This window comes from Vulpes vulpes, chromosome 16 (genome assembly GCF_048418805.1).
Source record: "Vulpes vulpes isolate BD-2025 chromosome 16, VulVul3, whole genome shotgun sequence".
Lineage (NCBI taxonomy): Eukaryota > Metazoa > Chordata > Mammalia > Carnivora > Canidae > Vulpes > Vulpes vulpes.
In genome coordinates, this window is record NC_132795.1 from 21,005,828 (window position 1) to 21,019,139 (window position 13,312).

The window sequence follows — 13,312 nt, forward strand, 5'->3', positions numbered from 1 at the left end:
TATATTTTGGTATTTCTGTACCAAGATGTTTCTTGCAACATCATTTTAATAGCCAAAACTGTGTAACAACATAAATGTGTATCAATAGTAGAGTGGCTAAACAAATTACAGTAAGTCCATATTACATAATACTATTCAGTTATGAAAAAGAATGAAGTGGGTCATTCTACTGACACAGGAAGATGGCCACGGCCTACTGTCAAGTAGAAAAAGTAAAGTGAAGAATAATATGCTTATCATGGTCCCATTTTGGTAAATAATTCTCTCTCTCTCTCTCTCTCTCTCTCTCTCTCTCTCTATATATATATATATATATATATATATATATAATACATCCATGTTTACGTATGTGTGTATGAATACAGAAGGCTGGAACAATAAACATAGAACCATTCACAGTAGCTACTCTTGACCAATAGGGATGATGGGATGGAAAAGGGGATGTTCACTTTTTACTTTACTTACCTCAATGTGGTTAGAATTTTAAAAAGAGTATTTTTGTACAAGTTAGAAAAAAGAAAGAAAGGAACAGAAAGTTGTTTGCATAAGGAAGTAGGAAGATAGTGAAAAGTCATTTCTTTTGGGTAGCACTTAATTTATCTTGAAATCTGATTTAGGGCTGATTTGAGTGGTTCTTCTAGGATCTTTCCTTGGGTAGCTAGTTCCCTACCTCATCTGCTTCTTTAACAACGTTGGTTATGACCTTGATTACAACCTTACCTTTTCTGGCAGAAGGCCACACTTGGCTGCCACAGCTGTGATGCAAGATTCTGTTATCAGGGTTCCTTGTGGGAAGCCAAATCCTCGAAAGGCCGTATTAGATGGTAAATTTGTCATGCATGCACGACCCCGGAACCTGAGGTTACGGATTTTATATGCATTTTCCAGCTTCAATATAAGAAATTCTGTTACCTAAAGGGAAAGGAGGTATTAAAATATATTGGACAATATGTTTTTTTTTCCCTGTAAAAGTCAAGTACAGAGTCTTCTTGTGGAACTTGAGTAAGTACTTGAAGAAATATATTCCATAAAGACTCATCTGGAAATTCTTCTTTCTATTCACCATTAAGGATGTTGCTGGTTTCTGATGCACATACCTGCTCAGATTCATCCAGCATGCATCCTCCATTAATGAAGCACTCAATGTCTAGAGCTTTGATTCGCCCGTTGTTCATGAATCCCACCTGTCACCAAATGAAGGACATTTTATGATCTGTTTAAAATTTATATGCCCGGCAGCCCTGGTGGCCTAGCGGTTTAGCGCCGCCTTCTGCCTGGGGTGTGATCCTGGAGACCTGGGATCGAGTCCCATGTCAGGCTCCCTGCATGGAGCCTGCTTCTCCCTCTGTCTGCCTGTCTCTCTCTCTCCGTCATGAATAAATAAATAAAATTAAAAAAAAATTATATGCCAAGTTTAAGTCACAGCCCATCTCTACGATTCGGTGGGACTGAAGACAGACTCTGCTCTTGTTTGTGTGGTGCTTTGCCACACCTGGCTGTCCCCTTGTATCTCAGTGCTCTGCTGACAAAGACCCCCTCTGACCTGAATTTTGCTGAGTCCTTCCTTTCAAAGTGTCATTTTCTGATCTCAGTCAGTATGGAATTCCAAAGTCCTTCCTTGCCTCCTGGTATATGATTGCTACCCTCTTCTTCCTAATTTCTGGAAGAGTTTCCTTCATTTTTTTTTAAAGATTTTATTTATTTATGGGAGACAGAGAGAGAGAGAGAGAGAGCATGCATGAGTAGGGAGAGGGGCAGAGGAAGATGGAGAAGCAGACTCCTGCTGAGTGAGGAGTCTGACAGGGGCTCATCCTGGGGGCTCAATCCCGGGACCCTGAGATCATGACCTGAACCAAAGTCAGATGCTTAATTGACTCAACCACCCAGGTACCCCAAATCTCCTTCACTTTTTACTAGTTTTCCTTATAATTTAGTCTGTAGCTTCTCTTTCTTATGGAAGTCTCTGGAATTCCAGAGTGCATGGGAATGAATCACAGTGGATCTCGTTATGGGAAAGCCTTGGAAGCTGAGGCTGGAGAATGGACATGAGAACTGCTGTTCTTATTTTAGAGAGCTGAGGCTTTGTGATTAAGGATGGAATAAAGGTGAGCTAGTGCTGCTGTTCTTATTGGGACTCAAAGAAGCACCTTGTGTTTTTCTGAAGTTGCCACTCCTTTGTGGCTCATCTAGACCTGTTGGTCTGCACAGCTCAGATTGAAAATTTTCCACTTCCTGTTGTAGTCCTACCAGAAAAGGATCGGCCCTGGTCTCTTTGTTCCCAACAAATGGGCACAACTATATGACTATTATCATCTATGGACATGTTGGATAACAAAGCAGAGCACTTAGCACATGTAGAAAACCCCACAAACTCAGAATTTATGGTAATTTTGACAAATGCAGGGTGCAAGCTTACCTGTGACTTTTCATGAAGAATTGCTAAGCAAAACCGTATAACAAATAAGGTAGCAGAGAGAATTCTTTTTTTTAAAAAAAACTTATTTATTCATGAGAGACACACACACACACACAGAGGCAGAGACACAGGCAGAGGGAGAAGCAGGCTCCATGCAGGGAGCCCGACATGGGACTCAATCCCAGGTCTCCAGGATCACACCCTGGGCTGATGGTGGCAATAAACTGCTAAGCACCGGGGCTGCCCAATGTTAACAGTATTTTTAATGGTATTTATGCCATGGTTGCATAAAATGCAATGAGCATGGTTTAAAACAATTTAAAATCATTTGGGGATCCCTGGGTGGCGCAGCGGTTTGGCGCCTGCCTTTGGCCCAGGGTGCGATCCTGGAGACCCGGGATCGAATCCCACGTTGGGCTCCCGGTGCATGGAGCCTGCTTCTCCCTCTGCCTGTGTCTCTGCCTCTCTCTCTCTCTCTCTGTGTGACTATCATAAATAAATAAAAATAAAAAAATAAAACAATTTAAAATTATTTCATTAGTGAGTTCTTATCTTCCTATTTGCAAAGATCTTTTGGGACACTTTCATAAGAACTAGGTGGGAACACTTGTAAAAATGATTTTGTAGTTAAAATGGTAAAATTGTGTCTAAACATTTCTACTGCAAAATATTTTTATAGTCAAGAAGTTTTGGTATAACAAGTGCTTGTAGCTTTTTTTATCTTTGAGGAACTGCTAGTGAAAATCTTATTCCTTCAATAATGTTTTTATAATTTAAAATTGTATTTTTATCATTCGATTTCTTTATAATCTACACTAGATTTACTAAAAGTTCCTTATAAAATTTGAGTATTTAAATGCACAACTTTTCATTTAATATTTTAGATAAGATAATTGTTTTTAGAATTTAGCAAAATCAAAATAATAGAAAATGTTAAAACCACTCAGATAAAATGAGGTAGTTTAGTAATTTCATCTTTAATACTCACTTTATATTTTCCAAATAATGGGTGCCTTCCCCCAGTTATTAACATATCATCTTCACGATCAAGAACAAGACGAATGGGACGACCAGTTCTAAAGAAAATAAATCTTACATTCTCCGCCCATTCCACCCATCCATTCCCCTATTCATCCCTCTGTATCCACTCACCCATTTATTCATCCTCTCATTTAACTATCTACCCACCCATCCATCTACCTTTCTACCCATCCATCCTCCATTCATTCTCCCACCCATTTATCCAACCATTCATTTAACTATCCATCCATCCCATATATATTCCTTGAGAACATACAATGAGGTAGGCACTGATCTGAATTAATATGTGACCAAATTACTACTGTCTCTTAGCCTATAACTTAGTGGTTGGAGATCTAGCTAAAGTGATTAATGCCACATGGCAGTTAACTTGTATTCTAATGGCTTCAGATTTGATGCTCACCCAGATCTAGTCATTTTGCATATCCCTACCACATGTGACAAAAGAGAAAGCGTACAAATAGATAAATGCAAACTTAACACAACTGCAAAAACAAGGCCAAGGACTTGTCCTTAGTCTGATGGTTTAGTGTCTTCATTTCTACCCATGAATGCTATCATATTGGCCCCATTGGGCCCTTGGATAGTCAGAGATTTAGCTTTTCTGTATCTCTAGGGTGGAGGTTCCATACTCTTTGGAGTACAAAAGAATCATCTGGTTTTTAGGTAAAAATGCAGATTCCTGAGACTTAGCACTAGGAGTTTCATTCAGTACGTTAGGGAGGTGCCCCAGAATTGTCATTATTCTCAGTGATTCTTATGCAAGTATTTTCAGGTACATGTTGAAAACTACAATTCTGGCACAAAACTTGTTTTGTTTTGTTTTGTTTTAATGGTGAAGACTACCTGGAGCATGAGTTAAATATAAAGTTTCTGGGTCCACCCCCTGGTGATTCTGATTTGGTGGGTCTGGGATGGGGAGGCAGGAATTTCTATGAGCCTGCAATAGTCTTATTTTCAACAGTTTGGGAACCCTGCTCTGGGGATTAGATTACTTAATGCATGCCAGATGTGTGCTAAGGTAGGGTTGTAGCCTAAGGCATTTGGTTCCCACACTTAGAACACTGGGATAGTTTTAAATGTACTGACCTGGATGGATTGGTACGGGGCAGCCTAGGCATTGGGATTTAAATACTCTCCAGATGATTCTAACTGTGCAGCAATGCTTGGGAGGTCTTAAAGGCACAAAGCCTGGTGGGAGAATGATGAACTGATCCCTTGCTGGTACTTGGTGGGTGTAAATAGAGAGGTTCATAATGGAGAGAACTGGAGATAGGTTTCAGATCTTGTGATTTCCCACCTCTCATTGCAGAACAAGACATACATCTGAGTGTTTTGGGACCTAGCTTTGAATTACACAGACTCTCTCAAAGGAAGGAGGATCTTTGAACTTTGCAGGCTGATTGGGGCTCTGACAGTATTTGTTACCACTGAGAAACAGCCATAGAAAATGAACAAGGAACAGAAAAGCCAGCAACTTGAACAGCAAGAACAGCAAAGGAGCAAGCCTTGCGGTTGAGGTTAGTCTGGGAACTTTTTTTGAGGATGTCATCTGTCATTAAGCAAACATTGAATAGCCAGCCCTTCCCAGGTGCAGAGGGGCAGAGGGTGGGAGCCTTTCTTTCCTTAATCCCCCCTGTCTGCAGTTAGAGTAGTAAGGAAATGTGGGGGAGGAGCCACTCCTTTGGCTTCCACTTGGGCAGGGTACTTGTTCCACTCCTAAATGGGTCACCTTCCCTGAAGCTCAAGGACAGGGCAGCCTCAGCCTTGGAGCTATTTAACTAATGACATCACTTTTCCTTTTTATAGCAAATGAGCCTATGTGAAGTCCTATGTACATTTGACTTTTCCAATAACTCTAGGAGGGTGGGTATTATATCTATAATTATAAAGAAAAAGAGACAGGAGCCTGAATTGCCCAAGGACACCCAGATGCTTATGACAGCACCCAAGTGACTCTCGGTCTGCTGATTTACCCTTAGCTCTGTACATTTTACACCCTCTTGTATCCCCAAGTGCACTTACTTGATAGCGCCCACAGCTGCAATAGCTCCAAATACAGCTGGTCTTCCTACTTTCCCTCCAAAACCTCCACCTACCCGTTTGACGTGACAGGTGATCCTGTTGATGGGGATGCTTAAAGTAGAGGACACTGTTTTCTGTAAAAGTTGGATAATGGAAAAGTTTTACAAGAAATGGCAAAGAAGCCTTTTGTTTTCTGAAATACCACAGCAATATTCATCCACACCTGCTGTCAGGAAAAACAAAAAACAAAAAACAAAAAACAAAAAAAAAACCCCAAAAAACCGAGTCTAAATCGGCCTTGCGGAGCTCTATTCAGTTCATAAACATCGTTAATCTTACAGAACAGCCATTCCAGCAGAAAAATGGTATTTTCCAGAAGGGAAACTTTCTGAATCCTGGATTCCTGTCAGAAGCTGGAATCATAGCAAACGCCTAGACCTCAAGTCCCAACAAGGTGAAAATCAGCAAACTCCTGACAAGTTGCTAAAGAAGATGTTTGCAGCTAAAACCTAGAGCACTTCCTGACTGGGAAATGAAAGTGTGCTATAAAGTGATATGTTTACTCCAAAGGTTATCTGTAATGGTTACTTTAGAGAAAAATCAAGTTACAGATATAATTTAGTGTTGTTATCCAATTGTAGAACTCGTTTGAGCATGTTGCAAATGAATGTACTCTTTAAATCTGAAGTCACGGTGACTGTTCTTTTTTTTTAAAATTAAATTTATTTTATCTAATTTTAATTCCAGTGTAGTTAACATACAGTGTTCTGTTAGTTTCAGGTGTACAATATAGTGATTCAACAATTCGATACATTACTCGGGGCTCATCATTAGTGCCTCTTAATCCCCTTCACCTCGACTGTTCTTTTATTTACCTGATAAGACCAGAAAAAATAAAAGGGTTCTGTTTTCTTAGTTGCTCCACTGATGGCCAGTACCTGGACATCACGTTTCTACAGGTAAAATGGCTGCCAACTGTGAAGCTCTGGGGACTGAAGGCCATCGATGGGATCAGGAGGTTGGGAAGGCCAGGGCGATCCTGGACCTCACCTGTACGTGAGTTGGATCCTGTGTTGACACATAAATGTCCAGTTCTTTGTCCTCCGCCTTCGGAATAACAAGCACTCTTTGTGTTTCCATGTAAAAATGTTCCTGTCCTCCAACATGGACCTCTCCTGTTAAGTGCAAGGTAGGGAAATTCTTGAAAGTGTGTGCTAGTTGGAAACTACCATGTTGGGGAATTCACAAATAAGATGTGGACTGACCAGTCTGGATTTGTTCTGACCAAAGAACTGATGGATCAGGCATTTGTCCTGTGGCAACCGAGGGCAGTCTGTTTCTGAGGCTATAGTTTTAGATAACAAGTTGAAAATGTCTGGGTCTATTCCCCTGTCCTTGACTAATCATAAAGTGCTAGGGATTTTTCTTCTATATATTCTGTTGCTCCCTATCCCCTAATCTCTAAAGGCAATACACACACACACTTGCAATTTGAGAGGAAGAGATAAAAGAGAAATTTGGCAAAAGAGCTGAACCTTTAAGGATGCCCTTTCTGAGAGGAAATCACATGCTCTCAATGTCTGCTTTGGAATAGAATTGTGCAAAGATTCTATTAAATATGCTTACCTTCAACAATTTGATCAACTTTTTCAAATGCCTCCTCAATATTTCCTTGTTCAAGTTTTTTTTCAGGACATAGGAATGAGTTGTGCTTTATGGCATCCTAAATGATAGGGAAAAAACACCACACAAACCACTTTTTAAAAATTTTTTCTTCCAATGGTATTTTTTTTTTTTTCTTAATCAAAGGCCAGTAAACTCCCTAGAATAGCCATGAAGGGAGTCATCAAGCCGGGGAGTACTAGAGTAGTGGGCTCGTGGCAGAGATGTCAGAAAGATGTCTTCTAGACTGCAGGGAAAACCAACAGGAAGCCTTAGAGAAATGTCAAGAATAGAGATCTGAGGATGCTATGATGGCTCAGGATGATAGACACTCTTTTCTCATTTTCAGTGTGGATGTCCAGGGAACAGGAGATGGATCTAACTGCAATATGGGTAAGGTTCTAGACCCTCCCTCTTTAACCTTTCCCTGAAGAAAAATATTCATGTCAAACTTAGGTAGCTCATGCACAAGAACCTCTAACTCAGGGGTTAAAGCATTGAGGCCATGTTGAGGGAAGAGGCTTAAGTCCTAACACATCTCTGGGCAAGAAAGCCCGATAGATGTTGTGGGAAGTTTATTCATTTCTTTGGGTACTTCACACATCTTTTAAGGACCTTTCTAGTCCTTACTTCCATGTTTTCTTTCTGTCAATAGCATGAACTGACTACACATGAAGACTGGAATCCATCCCACTTTGAGGCTCTGTGGATTCACCTATTGACAACTGATCCTCACTTAGCCTTAAGGCCCAAGGTGATTTTCCATACTTCAGGACGGCACCTGTGTCCTGCATTCTTGCTCCCCAATAGCCTTAGAGTTCATCATCTATCTTGCTAATTATGATAATGATAATGAGAGCAGCCAATATTTACTGAGTACTTGCTTGGTATCAAGCAACTGCACAATACACAGTGTATTTATGTACATTCTCACATTAATTCCATCGTGATCTCCATTTTCCAGACAAAGAGGCTGGGCTTAGAGAGGTCAAATACCTTTCTTAAAAGTCATGCTGCCAATAAGTGATGGAGGCAGCATTCAAGTCCAGGCTTGGTTTTTCAGAAGCCTTTTGTCTAGTAAAATATACTTGATTTCTTAAAGCAGCAGAAAATGTATGATATAATTGAATTTTTCATTTCCTGCTACACTAAGATCTTAATGAGTCACCTGAGTTCGTGTGGAAGTATGTTTACTGCCATACTGGAAGTGCATCATAAGATCACATCATCTTATTGTAATATATGCTATATTTAATGAGGATTAAGTATGTGCCAGGCACTGTGCTAAGTGCTTTACATGTATTAACTCATTTAGTCTTATAACAATTTGATGAGGTAAGTATTATTATTATCTCCGTCTTACACCTTAATTCACCTAAGGTGATGCAGTTAGTCTGCATGTGTGCAGCCAGGGTTCAAACCTAGCAGTTTCATTCTAGAACTACTCTGCACTGCTTCTCATATATATGGTCATTTACATGAATGAATGGATGGGTGAGTGAATAAGAATTGATGTGTATGACTATTTTGTTACCTACTTTTGTTCACAAAAGAAATTTTTAGCTGACTCTGGGCAATCCTATTCTGAGAGAACTCTAGATCTCTAACCATTCTGAGTCCCAAGATATTTCATGGTTTTTCTTCTGGGTGCCATTTCACTCTTGAGGAAATGGGATTAGAATCGAGATTTCAAAAACTGACATTTGAATCCTAGTATAACCCAGGGACAGAGATTGAGCCAAGAAAAAGGGCCTGGACTTCTTGCAGACTTGGCAAAATGGGAATTTGGAACAGACCTGATTTGGTTTAGAAAGATCAAGAAACATGGCCTTTTTAACACTTGGAATATTGAGCAAGTTGTACCTTTTAGGCACATTTAAAAAATGTCAAATGGTTCACTGGGGCCTTTGAAAAAGTTCTGTTTTCTGTCACATGTGTACAAATAAGAAAGCTTTTCTCAACTCAATTACTATGAACTTGCCCTTCATTGACTTAGAACCTGCAAATCTCAGTCTATATCTGAATTTTCTATTCTAACTTCATTCTTTCTGCTTTGGAAATAGCATTAGCATTCCATCAGCTAGACTCAAAAATAAGAGTGGAAGTTTCTGTGGAATTCCATCATGAAAGACTCTGTGTTTGGACCCCACCTTGAAAACATGATTGTTCTCAATATCCATTCTCATCGTCTTCCCTGATTTTTAGTGGCTATGTAGTCACCTGGCATAAAGTCTACATTTCGCAGCACCCCTTGCATGTAGGTATGGCGTGTGAATAGGTATTAACCAATGAGAGATGGGAAGTGTCCTTAAAGGGACAGGATATGCCCTTCTTCATTTTCTCATTCTCTCTGTTGTCTGGCATGTGGACTTAATGGCCAAAGTTTTAGCAGCCATTGTGGACCAAAGTGTGACCTGGATGATAGAAACCATGCATGATGGAACATCTAGATCCCTGACACCTAGAATCCCACATAAGCTCTGGACTGACCACTTCTAGATTTTTTGAATGTGAGAGAGAAAGAAATTTTAATTCTTGGTGTGTCCCCTCCCCCCTCACCATTTCTTAGAGCCAAAACTAATTTCAATTCGTACAAGTAATACCTTCCAGAGAAAGCTGATTTTCCCACAACAAGCCAGTGACAAGGAAAAGTTAGAATTAGCCTTGCATTAAGAAGTTCACAAAGGTGCTTTTGATTCTATAACCTTACAGGAAAGAAGCCAGCCAGTCCTGCTTACATTGATGGTGAAGATTACTGGCTCTATATCTTCATAGGTGATCTTTATCTTTTCAATTGCACTCTTTGCCTGTACATTTGTCTCTGCAACCACAGCACAGATAATGTGGCCCACGCAAAGCACCTGTGGAAAGTACATGCATAGGTAGGAAAATATCGGTAGCAATAGTCTTACCAGCAACAGACCAGTGTCTTAGTTTCTATTGTGATAATAACCACACTGTGATAATAATCACATTAGGCTTGGGTAAAAAAACCTTTTTAATTGCAAAAATAATTTAAATAATTAGATGATTCCATTGGCCATTTTACTCAATGAATGTAAGCCCCAGAGTGGACGTCAAATTGTCTGGGATCTCTGTCAAATTTGGTTCACATAGGTCATCTTCATGGTATCACTTATCATTTTAGAGTTTAAAGATGAGGAAAGTGCTTTTTTGTACAATGTGATTCCTGTTATGAATTGCACCGTGTCCCCTCCTTCTTCCTAAACTGATATATTGAAGCCCTAATCTCCAGTGTGATTGTATTTGGAGCCAGGGCCTTAAAGGGGTAATTAAGATTAAATGAGGTCATCAAGGGTGGAGCTCTAATCCAATATGACTGATGTTCTTATAAGGGGAGGAAGTGATACCAGGGAGGCTCATCCACAGACAAAAGGCCATGTGAGGACGCAGTGAGAAGATGGCCACCTGCAAGCCAGGAAGAGAGGCCTCAGGAGAAACCAAACCTGCTAATACCTTGATCTTGGGTGATCCGCCACCAGAACTGTGAAAAAATAAATTCCTGTTTTTTTTTAAAGTGACCCAGTCTGTGGTATTTTGTTATGGCAGCCTGAGCAGATAATATAGCTCTTTAAGTAACAGCTGATCTCTTCATTTGGAGTTCAACCAAAAGAACAGTGATTCCTTTCATGGCTGGAGGAGAAACAGTCTGTGTGACTCACTGAGACGTGACAATACTAGCTAACACTTACTGAGAGCCTTCACTTTAGGTGCCAAGCACTATTGTAAGCATTTTACATGCACTAACACTATGGGGTTGGGGCTATGGTGATTCCCATTTTACAGATAATGATACCCAAAGGCACACAGCTAGTGAGTGATGGAACTGGAACATGAGCCAAGGTAGCTTGGCTCCAAAAGCAAGATTTCAATGAATGACTGTAGAATTGAATTAAAAGGTCCCAGATGGCAAGAGCAACTTTATAAAAAATGGAGTGTGTAAGAGTTAGGAGGGTGTTGGGGGTCTGTATGTGGGGTTGGTCCAGGAAGGGACAGAGTTCAGTATAAGTAACAGGGAGTGGCTGTATTTTTTTTTTTTTACTCTCCTATTTAGGTCTTTCTAGGGTATTCTATCCTTGTAGGTCAGGATCCTACATTTATTCTTCAGACGAGGGTAAATTGACTCAAGAGCACACAGTGGGAAAACTAGGACTTGTTCTTCTGTAATAAATGTCCTGTAATTTCTAAGCCTGTCTGAATAACGATGTTAGGTATAGAGAGAAGCTAGAAGAATTAGCGCTTCTATCCCCCAGTGGGCCGGGTGGAGGGGGGTGGTTGAAAACTGGCTCCAGGTGGTACCTTGGTAATTATCTGCACTAAGTCACTCAGAAGGCATGCTCTGTACCTCATCTACAGCCATCAACTTGTCATCCTCAGCCCCATTGGTGCCTGGAATGTCCTCAGCTGTTATCACATCAACCACCCCAGGTAGTTCAAGGGCCTCAGATGAATCAATTGATCTGAAAAAAGAGAAATATTTATATTCAAAATATAAATTTTGAGGGCCCCAGACCCAAGGAAAGGATAGAACACTGTTGAAAATCAAAATATATAGCAACTGGTCCAGTTTAGGGCCTGACCAATAAGAGTTGACCTGCCCCAGGGTCCAGGAGGCTCCCCGCTGGGTCAGAGTAACACTTTGGCTCTTGGAGGGGCTTTGGGGGAGGGGCCTGTGTAGCTGTGGCAAGTCTTAGGAAGCTTAGGACAGTGGGCATTTACCGTTTAGAAATGCAGTATTTCAGGGTTTTATCACCAGCTGAGTATCGCCATACTCAGTTACTCCTGGGCACCATGCCTCAGGCTCCAGCAGAGAGCTGAGGTACTGTGAGGTTAGAATGGAAGGACCCCATAACTACTATTTTTGTTCTCTCTTTCTTAATGGTCATTTCCGGATACTCTCCCTTGCTCCTCCTGGGGATGGTGACCTTTTCTTTATTCTTTTAATTTTAGGTTCTTTGTGTTTAGGACATGGCGGAAGAGGCACATTCTTTGGAAGGAACCAGCAGGTGTGCTTTTAAAAGTTTTTTTGGAAAGCTTTCTATTTACTTACATGATTTTTGCATGGGCTCTGGTACTAGTCACCAAAACCATGAAAAGTTCTCTATCCACCGTCGGAATGTCATCACAAAATATGGCTTCACCTGTAGCATGTTTAAGACCTGATAGGTGCATGATGGGGCGTCCAACTGGGTCTTGGAGGGATTGGTGAGAATCCACACTCTGCAGAGGGAGATAGAAGTTGCCCTGGAAAACTTGAATCTCCAGAAGTGGCCTGGCCAATTACTAACACTCTTGATTCAGGATTAAGAAATCAGTCACCCACAGGCAACAAACACTGGAGTGGGTCAGATGATAAATGTGACAATTTAATGATGTAACTAGACTGGGGAATTGTCCTGGCAGTTATGTGGCCATGCTGACCTTTTGGCAGAATTGTGGAGTAGGTGAAGGGGCCGCCTCCCCAGCTTCTCCTTTTGGCAGCTTTTCCCAAGTCATGCCCATGTACTGCTTTTTTTCTGGAATTCAGTGGGTCTCTCTGCCCTGCTGTCTTAACTTTCCCATGACCAAACCGTTCACCAGTAAAGTGATCACAATGATGGAGCTTAAAGTGATATAAATCCTGATGGTGGGGAACCCAAATCTAAGCCAAAAGCTTGAATGTCAACTTGAACAGGGCCTGGAGCTGCAGAGAGGGGAGGAGAGCAAATGGCAGTGGAGTCCACTCAGATCCAGACCAAGGTGCCTTGGCTGCCCCTGTGAGTGGCCCCAGAACATCACTGGGTGGATAAGGAGAGGGAGACAGTGTTTACTCTGGAAGTCATGTGTGTGTGTGTGTGTGTGTGTGTGTGTGTGTGTAGATGGGGTGGGGGAGGGGCTGTATGCCAACAGATAATAACAGATACTTTCTAAATTGTCCTCCAGGAAGTGTGGGTTCAGGTACGGGCAGGGCTCTTGTTTTGCTGACTGGAGATCAGATTTTGCAGTCAGGGCTGAAGGCTGAACCTTGCTACTTCTTGTTCAGTCCTTCCCACACACCTGACTTAGGTGCTCTTCAAACAAAAGCCCAAAGAACATCAGTTTGGGGAGACTATCATCAATTATGAGTCACATGGTCAAACCATTCCAGGCTGGTTTGGCCTCGAATGT

General features: G+C 41.1%; 1 protein-coding gene across 1 annotated transcript in view; it reads right to left on the bottom strand.

Moving 5' to 3' along the window:
* The window catches only part of LOC112922800 (aldehyde oxidase 2), a 79,803-nt gene that overhangs the window by 33,695 nt on the left and 32,796 nt on the right, over nt 1-13,312 (bottom strand). The window contains exons 17-25 of the mRNA XM_072741323.1: nt 12,216-12,385; nt 11,511-11,625; nt 9,883-10,005; nt 7,109-7,205; nt 6,533-6,657; nt 5,483-5,616; nt 3,405-3,492; nt 1,098-1,184; nt 721-912 (exon numbers count right to left, since the gene is read on the bottom strand). Of these exons, the coding sequence (XP_072597424.1) occupies nt 721-912; nt 1,098-1,184; nt 3,405-3,492; nt 5,483-5,616; nt 6,533-6,657; nt 7,109-7,205; nt 9,883-10,005; nt 11,511-11,625; nt 12,216-12,385 (1,131 nt within the window). The remainder of the gene's footprint in view (nt 1-720; nt 913-1,097; nt 1,185-3,404; nt 3,493-5,482; nt 5,617-6,532; nt 6,658-7,108; nt 7,206-9,882; nt 10,006-11,510; nt 11,626-12,215; nt 12,386-13,312) is intronic.